We start from the raw sequence: 18,572 nt of genomic DNA, 5'->3' as shown, positions 1-18,572 counted from the left end.
GTCAACTCGGACATCTGTCTTCCCTTTCCTGGGGTTTAGCGCTGATGGCTTGTCAAGTGATAGGCCTCAAGGTATCACAGATGAGAGCTTCAACCGAGATAGAAAGCTGAATGCTCTTCCTTCGATTGAATTCGAACCGGAGAATACATAACACCGGATAAAATAAAAGGAAAACAACCTAAAAATGCCTACTTGAGGTACATAAGGATGGGGTCGATGTCCAGAGATGAATTCAGTTCGAAACCTTCGACACTTCGCGTCATAAGCGACCATGACCTCCCCATTCTACGCCCACATTCACAACGTGAGCGTTTTGACGCTTGTCGAGCATGAAATCAGACTCTAACAACCCATTTCTTAGGTTCAAGACGACAACACTTGGCGTTTTACTCTCATCTTTGCGAATCGTGCCACCGCCGACGAATGGTGGAGGGCTATATCTGAGGCTCCCGCCAATACCTCAATCGCCAAGTCGATCACGCGTGTCACACCTCAGTATTACACTCACGATGTGAATATTTGGAACATCTGGAATTTCTTTGCAGACGGCAATATCAAGTCCATTTCCGAAAGGTTCAGAGGAAGACTGTTCATCGTTCTTGAGAACGACCGAGGCGGAAGGGGCATCACCGTTATCCCGCCAGTTCCTATCGTTGACCATGTCAGTGGAAATTGGTGAGTTCCCGGGATTTGCGCTTCGATTAGGCGCTGATTATTACCATCCGCAATCGCTAGGTTCTACATTCGCTCCAAGACTGCTCCTCATCTTTTCTGGTACTACGACGAGAGGCGCAGCTCCATCTACGCATCCAAGGAGAAGAGGACTCGCTTCAAGATTTCTATTCGTAACCCGTCCTCCCAAACCCCTAAGAACGCCATCATGATCAACACGGACGACGTGACCATTCACATCAAGGAGAACCTCTACGTCGGTGTGGACAATAACTTGGGCCATATTATCCCTACCCGAGCTTACAGGACCTTCAAATTTGGCGAGCTCGAGAGTGGAGCGATTGCTGGTTTCGACGTTGTGGAGAACATTGAGGAAAGGTGCTCATCCACCTTTGATGGAGCATCTTTGTCCATTTCCGGCCCTGATAGCTCTTCCCCCGGTGAGCCCTGGGAATTGGTTTAGCTTCTCAGATCATAGTACCACCAGGCACTTTGTGTATCGAAACAGACTGTAACAAAGCTGAATTGTAGTGACTCTATCTTTGACACACCCTCTGTTGTTCACGTTGCAGTGAGATTCCGAGGGGCAATAGTGATGGACAGACGACACGCCCACACTTCCTATCACTATGGACCCTATATCCGTTTATTACCCACGTATTATCCGTTGAAATGTGCAGAATTCACGCAGTGTCCGTTAGTTGCCCATTACCTACGAAATCCGTGAGTTCGGAGCCCACGCAGCATCCGTTAGCCGTCCGTGGGCGAAAACTCACGGATGTGAGACTAATGCATTAGGTATGGATAAACCGTGAGCCATCCATTTCATCGCAAGTATCCAAATTCGACCCGTTAGTTCTTCGTTACTAAAACAAACACAAATTATTCAAACTACAGGGCCTGTAACGGAAATACAAACATCAGATATGGGGAACACCATGACATATAAGGTAGATAGAGAGAATAATTAATAGGTATAGAGAAGAGGGCTCAGGGAAAGCGTTAGAACTTAAGACGAATCGACTCGTCATGTCAGTGTCAGTCAGGTGATCGTGCTGTTGCCAAACAGAAACCAACCACGCCCTTATCCCATTTCCCGTCAGCCTCTCATCATGTTCTTTACCAACAACACCCATTCTCGCCATCTGACAGACCTATGGAGGGGCGGGGGAGGAATCTTGAGACCGGCTTTGAGGAGGGCAGTAGCAATCTGGTATCATTCTTTAATCCTTGTATTCTGCATGCTTTCTAACCTTTCATATCTCCAGGGCCAGGGGCAGCAGAAGAAGCTGAGAAATGCGAACGAGAAAGGAGAGGGTAAGGCAAAAACGAAGAAGTCATCAGGCGAGAAGACCAAAAAAAGGGGGAATGGCGGGGAGCATTACGGTAGGGAGAACAGACAGCATGATATGTATAGTTTCCATTCCTTTCCAAGCTCAAGTGCGCTTATGAATCATGCACAGATATGTGAACCAAGATCAGCTTGTTGTGAATAAAGGTTCGCGTTTCTCCGAGACCCCCAACAGCCTCGTATCAGCCTACTCTCGAATCTCTTCCCTCTTTTATTGGACACCTAGAATCCCTGTCACGTAGATCCCTGTACACCCCCGTATACAAATATCATAAATCCGTTTTGACGTGTATTCAATGTAACGGTCAATTCGCGGACCTTCCGCTTTCACTCCGTTTGATAGAAATGGACCGCAATGAGTTGTGGGCAGTAAGGAAATGCAAGGCAAACGGATGATCCTGCAGTGCTACGTGGTTCGTTGACTTTTTGAAATCCATTTAGGTACACCAAATCAGAGTTTTTTTTAAACGGGCAGAAAATGAGTGGAAAGTAACGGAACATCCGTGAGTGTCCGTATGAAGAGGGCGGACGGTGCATTAACTAATGAGGGACCAGCGGTTTTCATTTCCGTTTAAAACAAACGGGCGCAGGGTCCATAGTGGCTATCTCGGGCGCGCATTGGGGGCTGGGCGCAGAAGTTGGATGAGACGTTAACGTAGGCTAAGGGCCTTGATATACTTATCTGCCACCTCGCGATTGGTAAAGCGCACAACACCTACTGGCATGAACATTTTTGTAAGAGGAGCACATTGAAGGGCGCCATCGGGGAAGTACTCTCGAATAAAGACGCAGATGTGGATGTCTGGATTATACCAGAGAGCCCTTCTGATCATCGATAATGATATAACTAACAGAACGTAATTCAACGTCACTTATGCCCACGTGCCTCCTCGCCGCGAGGAGTGGGTGACGGGCGCTTATTGCTGAACCCCTGTATAGGATCGATTACGTTCAGTTCCTCAGTAGCACCGCAAGTACCGCAAAGTGACATTTTTCAGTTTTACTATGCTTTCCTAGATATGTACATGTACTAGTATATAAAAGGGATTACTGAACGAGTTCCCAAGCCTCCCCTGCTCCTGGAGCAGCCCCCTCAATGAAACACAGTGAAGCGCCGTCCTGTAGACATCCACCTGCACAACCAAAATTACCCGCAGCTAGCTCACTAAACCTGAACGCCGTCTGAAGTGTCTCAGTGACTGTCAGCACCTTTCGCCCTTCAGCATGCTGTAAACCGAGATACGCCCCTCCCGACGTGCGTATGGTGATGTGGTCAGAGGGGATCATGACCGCCTTCTCGGGAACGGTGGGCCCTGGATTATGAATGGCGACTTGGAATCTCGAACGGCCTTTATCGGAGAGCTTGATGCAACCACTACCGTCGTTGATCCAGTAGAAATGCGGTGCGATTTTGGAGCGGATGCAGAACCTGAAAACGAAGCACCAAATGCCACTATGAGCAACGAGTCCCAAGTATGTATAATGAGCGCGATCGGGTTGAGAAACTCACCAGTTCCCGCTAACCCGATCTGTCACTTGCTGCGGACCAGGATTGAGGGTGAATGCCGCTCTATCCAATGTGCCGTCTGCTTGTTGGACCCTGAATTCCAAGACGAACTTGCCCAAGAACCGATGAGTGACATTTGCGAATCGACCCCTGGCCGTTAAGAGGTTTGGAGTCTGAGAGTCATCTCCCCAGGATTCCCTAGTATACGAGTATAGCTGAGGCGTCAAGCGACGGACGAGGGCTGCCGCCTCTGCATTCTCCGAGATGGCGCGCCACCATTCGTCGGCTGTTTCTTGGTCGACAAAGGTCACCAGGGAGCGACTTTGGCCAAAGGGGTTCTACATCCACAGGGTTAGCATTTACGTCTTCCCACCGTCCTCATTCAGATTTTTCACGCACCTCGATCCCAAGCACAACCCATACAGAGAACATGCCTGAAGACATTTCGCCTACTTTCACCTTGATGCTGCGGCAGAGAAGATGGTGGTTATCTCAAGAAGCTCGTCCTTAAATCCTATTCGATGGAGCTGTGGGTCCGAAGAAGGACTACTGCGGCACGTGCCGCAGTAGTCAAGGAACTTGTACGGCTGGGTGGGCGCCTATAAGCCTATTGCGGGAACACCAGAATAGGAGCATAAATATAGGTCTTCCATTGCAGTCCCACATTTCTCAAAAGCAAAAGGTGAAGAACTCCCCTACTATGACTCTATCTGTCAAGTTTCCATCACACAGTCGCCGAACTCCAACGCGAATCTCAATTCGATTCCGTCAACCAACCGAAAGCACAAGAGCGTCAAAGAAATACGGGGCCTAGACATCATCAGAAGTTGAACGGACAGCCCGAGCGGTCAGAGCCATCGATCATAATCAGCCAAAGGCATTTCGTACTAAACCGAAGAAAAAAAAAAGAAAGTTTAAGTACAATTTCCAAAAATTCGACTGTCAGAAACGGTGATACAATAAGTACACGTTCTTCAAAAAAAAAAAAAAAAAAGAAAAACGTAACATAAACAACGGAAGGGCGGAATAGCGAAAATGGGGAGGGAGAGCTAAAACAAATTGGTACGCGTACGAAAGCCAATGACTGGACTGAAGGAAGATACAAAGCTGAAGGTAGGTACTAGGCAGGTAGGAACACTGGCAAACAACTTTAACAACAGCTGATCTAACAGCCGAGTTGGACGTTGAACAACGTAACTACGAAATGAATAGAAAAAAGGGTAGCGGCGTAAGCAACAAATGAAGATAAGTATCGAATGTATGTATGTCAGTGAGTGGTATGTAGGGCATAGCAAATGGGCGGAGATGTTTGGCGGCGCCGTGTAATTGGTACTTGGTCGGCGCGGCGTGCAATGGCAGGAGGGGATGCGAGTGTTCCAATGGCCATGCGAGGCATGCAACGGAGGGCAGGAAGGAAGCGCGGATGCGTATGTAAGTAAAAGCACTGAAAGAACGTTAAAAAAAAGGAGGTATGGCGGGTCCGAACGATAGGTATACAAAAAAGAAACTGCCAAGATCGTGCGTGTTACTATGACGGGTAATAATCGTCGTCCCATGATTCTGTGAAAAGCAAAAAGGCAAGTCAGTCAACGAGGTTCATCAAACGATTCGTCAATTCAGGCGAGCGAGGTGACCGCAATTCAGGACAGGCAAACCAGCCTTTCCGAGACGAAACGCCAAAAGCAAAGAAAGTTGACGCACCTTCAGTTATACTCTTCCACGCCAAATACAATACGCCCACTGCGGCAGTTTCGAGGATGGTAGCAATGAACGAACCGTCGACTTTCGCGTCCGATGCCTGTCCAAAATCAAGTGGTTAGCGAGCCGTTCAAAAGAAAAGACCGTAGTGCGTCATCCGAGAAGACCATGGCACGTCATCCAAGCTGAATGGCAACAGAGCATCATCCCAGAAGAATGTCTATATATGGAGCACCATCCAAGGATAAAGATCATAGCGCGTCATCCAGAACCAACGGGGTCGCCTCAAATGAAACGAGTCCATAACGCCAAACCCCACCAAAATCCCTCAAAACCAAAAACCAAAAAAACTCACCCGACAAACAACCTTCCCCAACAAAAACAACGCCAACTGACTCAACACGAACAAAACCGCAGAGAGGAGGTAGAACCACATCGGTTTGGTTTCTTTCAGGACGTGGAGGACGATGTAGGACATCAGGAGGAGGTAGAGGAGGGCGCAGCTATACGAGGGAGGAGGAGGAAGGGGAGGTTAGTACTCGGTTTTAGGTTTAAAAGTTAGAAGAAGGGGAGGGAGGGGACGGAAATGATGAGAGTATGGGACGAGAGTGGGAGAGGGAAAGGAAGGGACGAGAGAAAGTCATCCTACACCCCTCGCAGAAGAGGAGAAACATGAACCAGGAACAGAACAACACCAGATAAGATAGAACACAACACTCACGCCCCAGGCCAAATACTCGTCAACACAAACAATGGAATACTCCTCAACGCCTCCGGAGGATCGGATACGCCCCCAATCAAGTCCGTAGCGCCCAGTGCGATGTCGAGTGAGATGTAGAGTGTGACGCCGAATGCGATTATCGAGACGATTGTGTATGGCTATAGAGTAGGGGGAGGAGAGCAGGTTAGTTCAGGTTGATTGGGAGAAGGGGAGCGAGTGGAATGGAAGGGCAGTGGATGTAATGTAATGGAATGGGTGCCATCGTGCGCGACGAGCTGAACGACGCAGCACGCCATAAAAGAGCGAAACATAGGAGACGGGAGAAACGAGATGCCAGAAGAGTAACAACACAAAGCGAAGCATCCAACGAAAGACAGGTGACGCGGAAACAAAAACCGAACGAGGAAAGAACGCCAACACTCACAATCATACTACTCATAGTCCCATCCTCAACAACCTGCGTAGCCACAATTCCATTCGCCAACAACCCCCAGAATAGAGCCGCTACGAGACCGGCATGGATCGCGGTTAGGACCACAAGGTGTGTTGAGCCTGTTTATTTCATTTGATTCGTTTGATTTTGGTTGATTTTGAGTCGAGTTCGATTTTGATTTTGTTTGATGTTTTGGATGCGTTAGGTGCCGAGGGGGTTGGATGTCGGATGTTCGTTGCAAGTCGGATGTTGAGAGTCGGTTGAAAGTCGGAAGTGGACGCGACGCGACGAGGACGACCGGATAATCGAGCGATGAAAATCGAAACGACCGAATAATCGAAACCATCCAAATAGGAAACGACGACGAAGAACGTTGGTACAATCGAAGTATGTTGGTACGATGGTAGAACGTTGGTACGACCGATGTATGTTGGCACCATCGAAGATAGTTGATAGAGTCCAACGATAGCGTTCGAGTAGAGATCGGAACGACGGTTGCCCAATGCGGGGAAATAGATCGTATGAGCAGGCGACGGAATCAGGTATCAACCGGCCAGGAAGCAGGAGACGGGAGACGGGCGGTGCAATGCGATGGGGCGACATGACGTCCAGATGCGACATGAGCGCGTGACGTCCAGAAGAGCAACAAACGACGAAACGAAACGCGTATCAACCGCCACCATCCAAACGATACGTGTATCAACCGCCAGCAGGTCAAAAGATAACAAGAATATGAAAGAGACATAATCAGCACCCATCCAACCCAAAGAGAACCACGACGCACCTTGTTCAAACAGCGCACCCGTCGTCAGAATCTGCAGTGGGAGAGTGAGGAGGTAGACGATGAGGAATGTTCGGAGTTCCACTCGGCCTGTTGGGAGAGTTGGGGTAGTTAGTTAGTCATGGTTGTTTCGTGAATTGTAGTTAGTCGACGAGGGAAATGAAATGAAGGAAAAAAAAACTGAATATCGTAGAAAGAGAACGAGAAGGGAAGAGAGGGAGTGACGAGGGTGCATCCAACCAATCCACTTCCACTGCGACACGAGGAGCGGTATACTATGCACGCGCATCCATCCAACCATCCACCCTGTCCGCAATCCACCCCTGCCAAAGCAAGCGACAAGACGAAACCGGCCCCGCCCATACACATAGCATTCCACACGCTTCCAGGCTCTACGCGTACGTAAACCCCCGTCCAAGGTCCACAAGGACCCAAACAGCGCCGAGGACATGAGACGAATAACAGCCGAGAAGGTAGGGAGACTAAGATGCATCAAACGTGTTGCAGGGGGGATGTCGATGAAACGTGGTAGGGATCCGAGGTGAGGTGCGGTGGCGCGGGGCGGGGCGGGGTGCAACCGAGGTAGGGATAGGAGGCGATGGGTACGATGGGGAGGAGGGAGGGCGAGGAAGAGGGACCGAAGAGGTGAATATAGCGAGCTCGTCGTGAAAAATTCAGCGGACACGTAGCCGAAGGTCTGTCCTGGCTTCCCAACCCCCCTTCTCGTCCCCACCCAGCACCAATCCCTTCATCCTTCCTCAAGATGCCACCGACACCCATAACACCCTCCAGGGACTCAATTCGAAAACCGACCACCAGCACCCACCACCCGGGCGCCTCAAAAGCCCGCACCAAAACCCTCTCAAACCCCAAAAAGAAGGGAAAACAGAACCCAAAAACGAAAACCAAAAAAACTCACCAACAGCAGCCTTCCTCCTATTACACAAAAACACCAGTACAGCAACAAACAGGAAACTAGCTCCGCAGGCAGCGATATTAGCGACGTTGGAAATGGAGCCGTCGAACCCGATGCGCGGGATGCCGCAGGAGGGGTTGATGCCGACGGGGGCGGAGGAGGAGTTGGAAGGGGAGGAGGGGCCGGTTAGGACGTCGGGGGCTGCGCGGAGGAGCTGGAGGCGGGAGGGGAGTGGGAGGAGAGGGGTTGGAAGGTGGTGTTGATAAATTGAGTCGGCCAGAGGGGATTAGGGCGGTCGGTTGCCGTCGGTCGCGGCCATGAGGAGGGGTCGTAGGTGATGAACGTCGTAGGTCGTCACCATCGTAGGTCGTGAGCAATGGGCGGTAGTCGACGACCAGAGCGGAGGCGAGGGGTGTAATCGCAGTCGAGTGTCGAGTATCGAGTTCGAATCCATCCATCCATCCATATCCGCAGTCGTGTCCATATTATTCCGCAGTCGTACAACGTTCGATGTTCGGATCGTAGGAAATGTCGATGAGCGCCCGCAGCGTCCAGTATCCAGCGTGCAGTGTTCAATGTTGAATATCGAAGTTTCGTTCAACGTTCGACCGAGCGATAGAATCGAGATCGAATAGAGAAGAGGATAAAGAAAAACCATTCATTCGTTAGCGTTCAATATCCTTCCAAAACACCGAAGAACAAGCATCCTTCCAAAAACGCCCGTCCCACCGAAGAAGGATAAACCACCCAACATCGCGCGTCCCACCGAAGAACAAGCCGCCCAAGAAGAACCGTCCAACCCAAGACCATCCCACCCACAGCACCCATTCCACCCCCTCCCACCCAAGAAATTAGAGGATAGAAAGACTCACTTGACGATAAAACAGGTTACACCATGGGTAACTGGGAACGTCCTTGCACAGGGGTTCGAAATCCCCGAAACTTGGCATTTTTCTTCTTCTTCTTCTGGTGGTGTGCTGTTGTTATTACTACTCTTCTTGTTTCGCGGCTGGTGGTGCTGCTGGTATTCGTCTTCTGATGGTGCTGCGGGCAGTGGGACTCGTCGAGTTCTGCTGCTAGTTCGCTTCTTGAACGGTTTTTGGTCTATAGGTACGGGTATGGTGTTACGGGAGAGGTTCTTCGTGTTAAAAAATCGTTATTAAAGTCGTGAGGGCGGGCGTCGTTGGATTGGTTCGTTCGCAGTTCGAGGTCCGGTTAAGGGGCGACGAATCGAGGATTCGAGGAATGTCGGGGAATAGACGAACGTCGAGGAAGAGCGGAGTCGGACGAGGGAAACGTCCAGCGACGAGGAAGCGACGAGGAGGAAGGACAACGAACGACGACGACGTCAAGAAGCAAGAAGAACCCCAACAAACAACAAAACGTTGCGTCCCGAAAATTCGAACCAACGGGCGTGTGAGAAAAAAAAAAGTGGGCGGTGGTGCGGTGGTTGAAGGGCGTTTTGTGTTGGAATTATGTATTATGTACGGCGTTTTGGAAGGTGACGGTGAAGGGGCGTGTGATGCCGGTGAGGAATAGTGCGTTTTCGTGGGTTCGTGGAAGTCGAGTCGTTAGTATGTAGGCGGTGAGCGAATTCGTGACGATACAATTCGTGAGCAATCGTGAAATCGTGTGACGGTGCAGCAACGTGGAGGCGTCGTTCGTCCCGTCGGGGTTCAGGGTCGTGTTGGTCGGTTAAGGGTCGTGTTGGTCCGGGGGCAAGGGGTGTTGAGGTCCGGGGCAAGAATTCGGATTGAGCGGTTCGAGCAAGGGTTTCGAGGGTTCGAGGGTTCGAGAATCGAGGGGTTCGTTGGTTTATCCGTATTTCAAAACGAAAGCGACAAATACAAATGCCAATCCCGGGCGGGAGGGTCGGGCACGAGGCGCGAGTCGAATTCAAATGACAATTGTCGTTGCGTGCAGCGTTCCAGGGGTTTAGTCGAAAATTCCCAATTCCAATTGCAAATCGAGTTCGAGGCGGTCGAGAGTTTTTGAGAATGGGTGCGCATTGATATTCATCAGTCAGTCGGTTACAGTCAGTCAGGACCAATCCTTCTAAGGGCAACAATGGCCTCGAAGCCACTCACATTACAGTCCTAATCTTGATAAATCGCTACATACAAAAAGAAAACGAGAGACGGGGGTGCGGATTGATAGGCTAGCACGGTGCTAGCTATTAAGACGTCGATTCGTTCGTCGTTCGTCGGGCGGCGGCGCTGGCGAGCAGAGCGTGCGTTGACGTCGAGAAGATGATGGACGAAAGAAAGAGTACAGATGTAAGAATAGACTGACTGACTACCAGACTACTACTCCGTGTCCGTATGCTACACTTCGATGGCAACAGCCAGGGCGTCGGCGTTGATTGAATTTCGGCGTTGATTCAATTGATTGGGAGCCCGGCGAGGGGAAGAGGGGGCTCCTGTCGCAAGTTGGCAACCGGGACATCCGGAGGAACTGAGGCCCGGCGGAACCTATGGTTGCACTCGCCAAGACCTCCGGAAACGGGAGTCGAGATGCTGATGTCGTCGGACCGCGAGCAAGTCCTGAAGTTTGCTTGATAGTCTCTTCAATCTTGTCAGGCTGTAGCCCTCTCTCCAAGTTTCAAAGTTTCAACCACCCCGCATCCTCAGGCATCCTTTCTCTCCCTCCCTCTCTCTCTCCCGTCTAACTCTACAACCCGATATTTTCAACTGAAATGCCGAGTTCCCCGATTCAGATTCAGATTCAGATCTTCAAGCATCATACTCACTCACTTTCTAGTAGTGGTTTCCAACTTCAATCCCCTCCAAGCGTCGTTCAAGCCCAGGCATAATTGGTCAACATGTCGAGTTTCACTGGGCGGTCAGCTGCTGAGCTGAACTATACGAACTGTGACCAAGTTACAACTTAAAACGTCGAATTCAAGCGCTTGGAAGTGCGTGGAGGGTATACTCGAGTACAACGGACGGGTCGACAGACTCGAGCTCACTTTCAATTTCAATGCAATTCCTCGAGGAAGGGATCGGTGTTTGACTGAATTTACAACTATTCGACTTGAAAGCATCTAAATAAAAACGAGTTGAATGAATGAAAACCAGTTGGTATACACACACTGAGAGGCTGGAAGAGATACATACATACATACATACATGCAAAATAAAGGATAGACGACGAAAATAAGCTATAAAAGAAGACGGTTTCGAAACACTGGAGCGAAGAACAGCGGACAAAGCGAAAACGAGCGGTTGTATAAAAAGAAAATAAAGAGAGCGAAAGAAAGAATTTAACCTGTAATAAAGACCGAATAAACCCAAAACACACTAAGTAATCACCCTCTACACACGTTACATCGACCACATCAAGTCGACCGATCCCTACAAACTTGCGGAGTGAGCGTTGGAGTTCTTTAGGGGGGATGTAGATGCACAAAATTGGAAAGGAACTGCGCCTGCGAATGCACGCCCGAGTCGAAAGGCCACCCCCGCGTCGCGGCGACGAATTCGTGTGGATACCTCCCAAGTCAACGAAATCCCCAAGTCGACCAATGTCCGCCACATCGCCCCTACGCATTCATTACTCACAAATTCCTCAACTTTTCAATCACATCCTGAATATGCGGCTGATTCCACTCCCCACTCCACCCCTGGCGCTTCTCCCGCCTGTACACGCCCGTAGCTTCGAGCGGGTCCTGCGCTTCGTAGTCGTAGGGTACACTTAGGAAGCGAGAGTTGCCTGTATGAGAGGTAGGAAGGGGGAGGGGAGGAAGTTAGTGTTTGATGTTATGGAGAGAGAGATAGAGAGATGGGAGGTAGATGGGCAGAAGATGGGAGGTAGATAGACAGACTAAAGATGGATAAATAAACGAAAGACGGGTTTTGGATAGAAAGACGGACAGACGAAAAGACGACACACAACTCACCTCCAGGCCCAAAATACCCTCCAACACCACTAAGCCCCGACGTCCTCCCACTCTCCACTCCAACACCAAACGCCCGGGGGGTCAACGGGCTCGCCGAAGCACCCGCCGGCGCCACTCCTCCCCCACTCCTCCCTAACAAACCCGCATTCGCATTCGCGTTCCCGCCAACACCAGCAGCAGCAGCAGCCCCATGCACCGCAATCGCATAATCAATAAACGGCGTTTCGTCACCCAAAGGCAGAGTAAGCGAGGCCCGCATCCACGGTATCTCCCCCCTCGAGATCCGCTCGCCTCTCTCCCCCTGCGTCGGGTGCCGCCCTGTCCACGTCCCGTAGCTGCTATACGGTGGGCGGGCGGATGGTGGATGAGACGTTGGTCCGCCATTGGAGTTGTTGGACTCGTTGGGGTGTGGGTTGGAAGGGTCGGGAGTGAGCGTTTGGTGCGAATCGGTGTCTTCGACGACCAGTCGGAAGGGGTGATCTTCAAAGTACGGGATGGGCACCGGATCCGGCGAGGCGATTCGGTCGATTTGGAGGGAAAGAGGGGAGAGGAGCGCCGAACTCGGTTTCCGCGCGTGACCATTTACACCGCCTCCAACACCCACACCCACAACAACACCATCGCTATACCGGTTCTTCGTAGACGTCGACTTCCTTGATCCTGAGTCTTCCCCCTCCTCAGGCACGACGCCCACACTGTTAACGCTATCAGCGACACTGAGCGCATTCCTCTTGCGCAAGCTGTCCTTCTTCTTGAGGACGTTGGGGTTGGTCTCGCGCAGGGCGGGACCGGTGCTGCCACTACTCCCACTGCGTCCCCTCCCACCACCCTTCGACGACTGGTCCTTCCCGTTGGCTAGGTACCCGCTATCCCTCGCGTTGGGCGGAGGCCCTCCACTCTCCTGCGACGCGCTGCCCCTCCTCCCACTCCCACTCTCCTTCTCCTTGTCCTTCGACCAGCTCCCCTTCTTCCCAACATGCCCACCCTTAAAGTTCGGACCCAAAGGCGAAGGCGGTATACCCGTCACCTTCCACCTCAGCTCTGGATTGTTCATGATCTCCTCCGGCGTGGCGAGTAGGAGGGCTTCCATCAACGGATCGATGATATGTTTCTGTCCGGTACTGTTCCTCCTCCGCTTCTTCTTCTTCGCCTCCTTCTCTTTCTCCTTCGACGCGTTCTTGGATTCTTTAGAGGGTTTACTCTCCTTCGATGGCTTGCCGTCCTTCTCCTTCGAACTACCACCCCTCTCTCTGTCCTTCCCGTCCTTATCCTTCGTTAACACAGCGCCCGGCACTCCGCCGTTCAAGATGATCGAGTCTCGTACTCGCTCGCCGTGACAGTTAACCACCAACAGCTCGGGCGGGATGTCCTCTCCAAGCGTCTTGGTGAGCTTCAAGAATCGTCGTCGACGCAGTTCCTTTTCGGAGGGAGGACGAGGGCCGACGATAGGCGCGATCGTGGAGGTGGTGGAGATGATCGACATGGCCTTGGGGGATGGAGGGATTGGGAGGGCTGCATGCGCAGATCGCGAGCAACGTAGGGTGAGGGAGGCGAAGACGTGGTGGACAGTGAAGTTGAAATACCGCAGACGATGAAAAAGAAAAGAAACCATCAGTAACCATAAGACTAGACCTAACGAAACCACATACCACCAACACTCCTCTTCAACGCTCCAAGATCCTTCTCACCACCTTCACCCGTCTCAAACTTCTGATGCGGCCTGGGCGACACACTAGGCGAGCTATTCGACCTCGAATGGCGATACCCACTGCGCCCGTTCCTCGCGCCAGAAACGATGGCGAGCGTATTCCTCTGGTCTCTCGCGATACCAGGCGTAGCACCCCGTCCGTGCGAAGTAACACCAGTAGAAATACGACGATGGGAAGCGACGAGCCGGGTGGAGCTGGAACTGGACGAACCCTCCCTCAGAACCAGCGGAGGAGGGCGCTTTTGAGGGCCCCGCGAGGTGTTTGGTCGGATGTTGTCCATGTCCTTGTTGGGGTTGGTGTTGGGATTGGGGTGGGTGGAGGAAGAAGGATCGTCGCGAACACCACCGTCCATCGCGTCGTTCAAATGCGAATTGACATTGACGTTGTTGACATGACCACCCAGTCCTAAATTGCCCAATCCGCGATCTCCCTCCTCTTCCTCGTCCTCGTCATCGGTACCACCGACGTCGTAGGGTATAACGTCCATCCCGTTCACCCTCCTGCCGCCACTCCGTTCTCTATACCCGTTCCTCCTTATCTTTCCACCGACGCCAATGCCAAGTTCGTCATCGTCATCGTCATCGTCCTCGTCGAAACCAGTAGCAGCAGTCTCGAAGGACAGCCGATCCGCAGTCGTCGCGGGAGAGATGGACTCCCCGATAGCCTCTGCGATCGCCGCCTGCTTCTTGATCTTCGAGTTGAGCGCCATCTCGCGAACCATCCGGTCCTTCTCTGCGCGGGTCTCGAGTTCGAGTTTGCTGGCATTGCTTTGCTGCGCGGTGAGAGGAGGGTGCTGGGTTGCCGCTGGTGGTTGTGGCTGTGGCGGTTGGAGGACCTCGTTGGCTGGACGTTCGACGAGACTGGCTGAAACGTTCTGTACATCCCTGGCCTCAACACCGACGCCATCCGAAAGTGCAGATCCCAACTCATCATTCGACCCCTGATTAACAACCCTCAACACCCGCTTCTTCTCCCTCCTTGTCGAAAGGGGCCGCGTATCCTTAATCTCCACGTCCTGGATGGTCCTCAACGACCCATGTGCATGCTGCTTCTCGTACTCGTACACAGACTTCTCTTGCTGAGATTGAAGGGGAGGCTGGAGTTGTTGCTGTTGTGACTGGGCGTGAGGGTGAGACTGAGGGTGGGCGTGGGGCTGAGGGTGATACGGTAACCGTTCTTTCGTCGGCACTCGACGATCTCCGAGATCCATCACTGACCCATCCTCCTCGACGACGACACTCATCCGCCGTGGATCTTGGTACTCCAGCATGACAGCAGCGGTGACACTTTCCTCCGGCTCCTTCTCGTTGTCGTTCTCCTCCTTCTCCACACCCGCGTTGGCCTCGCTCTTCGACGATAAATTGCTCTTCGATATATTGCGGTCATCGACCTTCTCAACGACATCCCTTCCTTCAGTCGTACGGGGATTCGCATCCCCGCCAGTCAGAGCAGTCGGAGAAACCAAACTCCCGTACAACGAGCTCGCTCGAGGTGGAGCGACGACCACCCCGCTCGCGTTTACGTTTGTAATCGCAGATGTTGAGATCGAACTAGTAGTGCCACTGCCATTGCCGAAAGCAGATAATCGCGTATTGAGGACCGTCGAGCCCCTCCCAGCTTTGCTTGTCGTCGACACCGTTGAATTGGGGTTGGCGTTAGTAGGCGAGATAGGTGAGGTGGGTGAGGCGGGGTAGGTAGGCGAGGTAGGCGAGATACCGGTGTACGTCGTGGATGTGGGTGAGATGCCGGTGTACGTCGTAGATGTGGGTGAGATGCCGGTGTAGGTGGGAGAAGTGGGCGATACCCCGACTCCTCCTTGAAAGCGCGCACCGGCAGCAGCACCAGCAGCACCAGACGACGTCCGAGCCCTCCGCATAGACGGAACGCGGGGAGTAGTCTCCCCAGACCTCAAACCACCACCCGACACCCTGGCAACCCTCTTGACAGTCGGCACACGATCCGGAGGACGAGGCGTCGATTCTTGCGAACCGCGCTTCGCACTCCCCACTGAACTCCTTCGAGGAAGAAGAGGCTGCGCGTCGTTCAGGAGGTGGTGCCTTTGTGGTGCTGCGGAGGAGGTGGTGGTGGGGTAGCGCTGGTTGGCGGTCGTAGCTGGAGCAGAATTGGGCGCTGTGTTCTTCGATCGCCGGCGTTCCCTCTCTTGGTGGTACGAAGGCACCGCCCGCCTTGATAGACTAGGTCCCAGATCCCCGATACTGGGTGTGGAAACAGGCCCCAGCGACCTAACCGCATACGCGAACATGTCACCTGTGTGGAAGGTATCCACCGTCAACTCTGAGCGCATGGACGCCAGTGTGCCCTCCGAAGAGGTGGCTTTGGGGTTGGAGTAGAACGCTGGGATGGAGAGTTTCGCGGAGGACGGCTCTGAGAGGTACTCATCGTCGTCGTCGTAATCAGAAGGAGAGGACGGGGAGTCGTCATCGGAGGAGGTATATCCCACAGCTGAGAGCCGTGGAAGGTGGTTGGCCTTCCTGGTGGTACTGGCAACGCCGTCGTTCGTATCCATCGCATCCTCGTTGCTCCTACGCCTACTCCGGGTGGCAGTCGACCCAGTCAGCATCGTCGCTGCAGAACTAGCTGCTGCTGCTGTGGTGTTGGTGGTGGTGGTTGAAGTTGACTGCTGCTGCACAGCGCCCGTGGATTCAGATCCTTCCAATCGCCGCGCTGAAGTATCACTCCGAACGTGGACGGGACCGCGCTCAAGGAAGACCCTCGGAGAAATAGGTCGCCGCGACTCTCCTGGCTTGGGACGTGGCAAGGGATCGCCTTTAGCCGCTAGTTCCTGGTAAAAGGTGGTACGGCCTTTGGCGTTACTCGTTCCCGATGCACGAGATCTAACGGACGCAGATGCTGAAGAGGTGGATGTGAGCGACTCGCAGGAGAGTGAGGCGTCCCTGTCGATCGTTGAGGTGGTGGAATGGGCGCGACGGCGGGGGGTTGTGCGTAAAAGCGCGGGTTTCGAGAGAACCCGCTCGATATCTGGGTTTGACCGCTTGGAACGAAGGGAACTGGTGCTCTGGCTCGCAGAGTGGTGTTGAGGTGCGATGAAAGGCGAGGTGGGAAAGGTAGTCGCAGGTAAGGACTGCTGGGAAGTAGTGGGAAAAGCTTCGACAGGGGCAGAGTATGGTGGAGGGGGAAACGGCACGCCGTTCGTCTTGTGAGCTGTAACCATAATAGTCAGCTCACTTGATCAACTAAAACGACAAGACGAATCTGACGAACCTTCACCGGAGAGATGAGAATAGCGTGTAAAGGATGATGGTGGCGGAAGGAGAGCTTCTGAGCCGGAAGAAACTCCCTGAGAAGCAGATGGGTGCATAGCTATTGCTGATGTAGTTGGGCCCGGTGCTGATGTTGATATGTCGTACATGGACGAGCAACGTCTTCTGGATTGACGAGGTCCGCGAGGTCGAAGCATCGTGCCTGGTGATTTGCCCTTGTTCTTCCTTTGCTTCGTGTGGGGGTGGGAGTGAAAAAGTAGCCAGCTGTTTGAATAGAAAGAAGGAACACAGAGAAGAAAGAATTCGCGAGAAACGTGGGGTGTTGATCGAGGATAGCAGGAAAGAAGAGTGGAGACCCGGAGCGAACGAAAGGAAGGAACGAAAGAGTGGAGCCGCGAGGGTGCTGTGAGTATAAACAGAACAGAAAACGAGAAAGGTCAAATGAAAATAACAGTGTGGAAAGGAGAAAGGTGGATGGGTCTGCGGAGAAAGGGCTGGTTTATTGCACTTGTACAGGCTAAAGGCATCAGATATATCATAACACATACCGTGCGGATATATGGAGGCTTCAGGCCTTCCAATTTACCGCGTTCTGACTTCAGCTATATTACCATTCTCCCGACCGAACAATGCTGATTCAGAGGACATGCTTTCCAACGCGTTCAACGTTCAAATTGGAGGTCAACGGAGCCCTTGGTTGACCGACAACTAGGTTTCATAAGACTCGAATGGCGAAACATCGCATAAAGTCCCTTGAGACTCTCAGCGCCATCGTTCACGATGATGCACCGCGTTTCCTCCCTATTTCCGCGCCATATGACATTTAGTGGGCGGGTTAAGCCCGTAGATGAGAAACCGCGCGTACCGGTTGTCTTTGAGAGTAACCCATAAGATTGATGTGTTGTGAACAACTGGGAATATGAACGCCGAGAAGCATCGAGAGCGACGAGGAGGAACGAGAGAGTGTGAAAGGAAGACGCAGCGGCCAACCACTGTTTCTGTTTCTGGCGCTTCCGGCCGGTTGATGCCGTTTCCCACGCCCCTGGCATTTCGCATTCTCAGGTTCTGGCACCCCGAGCAAACGTCCATCTGGGTGACTTGCGTGACGTTTAGTGGCGAAACGAGTGAATGCCAACGTGTTTCTGTGCATTTGTCGAGGTACCGATTACCAACGTAGAGAAGCACAAGTCCAAGGGCTGACATGAGATGATTGATAACCTCGATAGATTAACCTTCAAGTCAACAATTCATTCCTTCGCAAATGTCGAGATAGCCTTCGCAATAAGGTTGTATGAGGACCCGGTGGGGATGTATAGCGGGCTAGCAAGGATATATAGCTTACAAACGAACTTTTGAGGAAGGAGAAAGGCTGGAGATGATTAACTAACTGGGTTAGCACTGCGTGAGGATGGAGTCCGACCACAGTGTGGGCTCGCAACTTGCTTACAAAAGGGAGAGAAGACCGAGGACGTAATCTGTAACCGTTGCTCCAGCGTGCTAGGGGTCAGCCGTCCTCAACTTCAAACGGATGACAATGCAATTACTCATGGTTCCCTTGGGCCGCTCATCTGTGCCACGGAATGCTTAAAGCTTTCTTGTTAAGTTGGGGGAAGGAGGTCCGGGTGACGCATGATTTTTTGGATA

General features: G+C 52.3%; 5 protein-coding genes across 5 annotated transcripts; 1 reads left to right on the top strand and 4 right to left on the bottom strand.

Annotated features, from left to right (window-relative positions):
- Nucleotides 1–260: 260 nt before the first annotated feature.
- On the top strand, nt 261–1,135 carry CC1G_10150 (hypothetical protein; the record flags this gene model as incomplete). The annotated part of the gene is made up of 3 exons (XM_001840724.2): nt 261–304; nt 362–675; nt 736–1,135. Exons 1-3 carry the CDS (start codon nt 272–274, stop codon nt 1,133–1,135), a joined length of 747 nt encoding a protein of 248 aa, XP_001840776.1. The 5' UTR covers nt 261–271.
- A 1,935-nt stretch (nt 1,136–3,070) lies between these two features.
- Nucleotides 3,071–3,990, bottom strand: CC1G_10151 (hypothetical protein; the record flags this gene model as incomplete). Its single annotated transcript, XM_001840725.2, has 3 exons — nt 3,930–3,990; nt 3,534–3,868; nt 3,071–3,452 (listed from the first exon to the last, which is right to left on the bottom strand). Exons 1-3 carry the CDS (start codon nt 3,972–3,974, stop codon nt 3,071–3,073), a joined length of 762 nt encoding a protein of 253 aa, XP_001840777.1. The 5' UTR covers nt 3,975–3,990.
- Nucleotides 3,991–4,674: 684 nt separating this feature from the next.
- On the bottom strand, nt 4,675–6,388 carry CC1G_10152 (hypothetical protein; the record flags this gene model as incomplete). The annotated part of the gene is made up of 5 exons (XM_001840726.2): nt 4,675–5,090; nt 5,232–5,328; nt 5,584–5,731; nt 5,950–6,107; nt 6,374–6,388. 5 exons carry the CDS (start codon nt 6,386–6,388, stop codon nt 5,059–5,061), a joined length of 450 nt encoding a protein of 149 aa, XP_001840778.2. The 3' UTR covers nt 4,675–5,058.
- A 5,247-nt stretch (nt 6,389–11,635) lies between these two features.
- Nucleotides 11,636–17,026, bottom strand: CC1G_10153 (hypothetical protein; the record flags this gene model as incomplete). Its single annotated transcript, XM_001840727.1, has 4 exons — nt 11,636–11,790; nt 11,978–13,489; nt 13,627–16,869; nt 16,930–17,026. The coding sequence occupies 4 exons, from the start codon at nt 17,024–17,026 to the stop codon at nt 11,636–11,638; spliced, it is 5,007 nt and encodes a 1,668-aa protein (XP_001840779.1).
- A 564-nt stretch (nt 17,027–17,590) lies between these two features.
- Nucleotides 17,591–18,476, bottom strand: CC1G_14745 (hypothetical protein; the record flags this gene model as incomplete). Its single annotated transcript, XM_002910722.1, has 5 exons — nt 17,591–17,729; nt 17,794–18,017; nt 18,279–18,297; nt 18,376–18,403; nt 18,473–18,476. The coding sequence occupies 5 exons, from the start codon at nt 18,474–18,476 to the stop codon at nt 17,591–17,593; spliced, it is 414 nt and encodes a 137-aa protein (XP_002910768.1).
- Nucleotides 18,477–18,572: the final 96 nt, after the last annotated feature.

This window comes from Coprinopsis cinerea (assembly GCF_000182895.1).
Source record: "Coprinopsis cinerea okayama7#130 chromosome 7 map unlocalized cont3.7, whole genome shotgun sequence".
In the NCBI taxonomy this organism is placed as follows: Eukaryota; Fungi; Basidiomycota; class Agaricomycetes; order Agaricales; family Psathyrellaceae; genus Coprinopsis; species Coprinopsis cinerea.
Note: the sequence above shows the minus strand (reverse complement) of the source record. Positions and strands in the feature narration are given on the sequence as shown.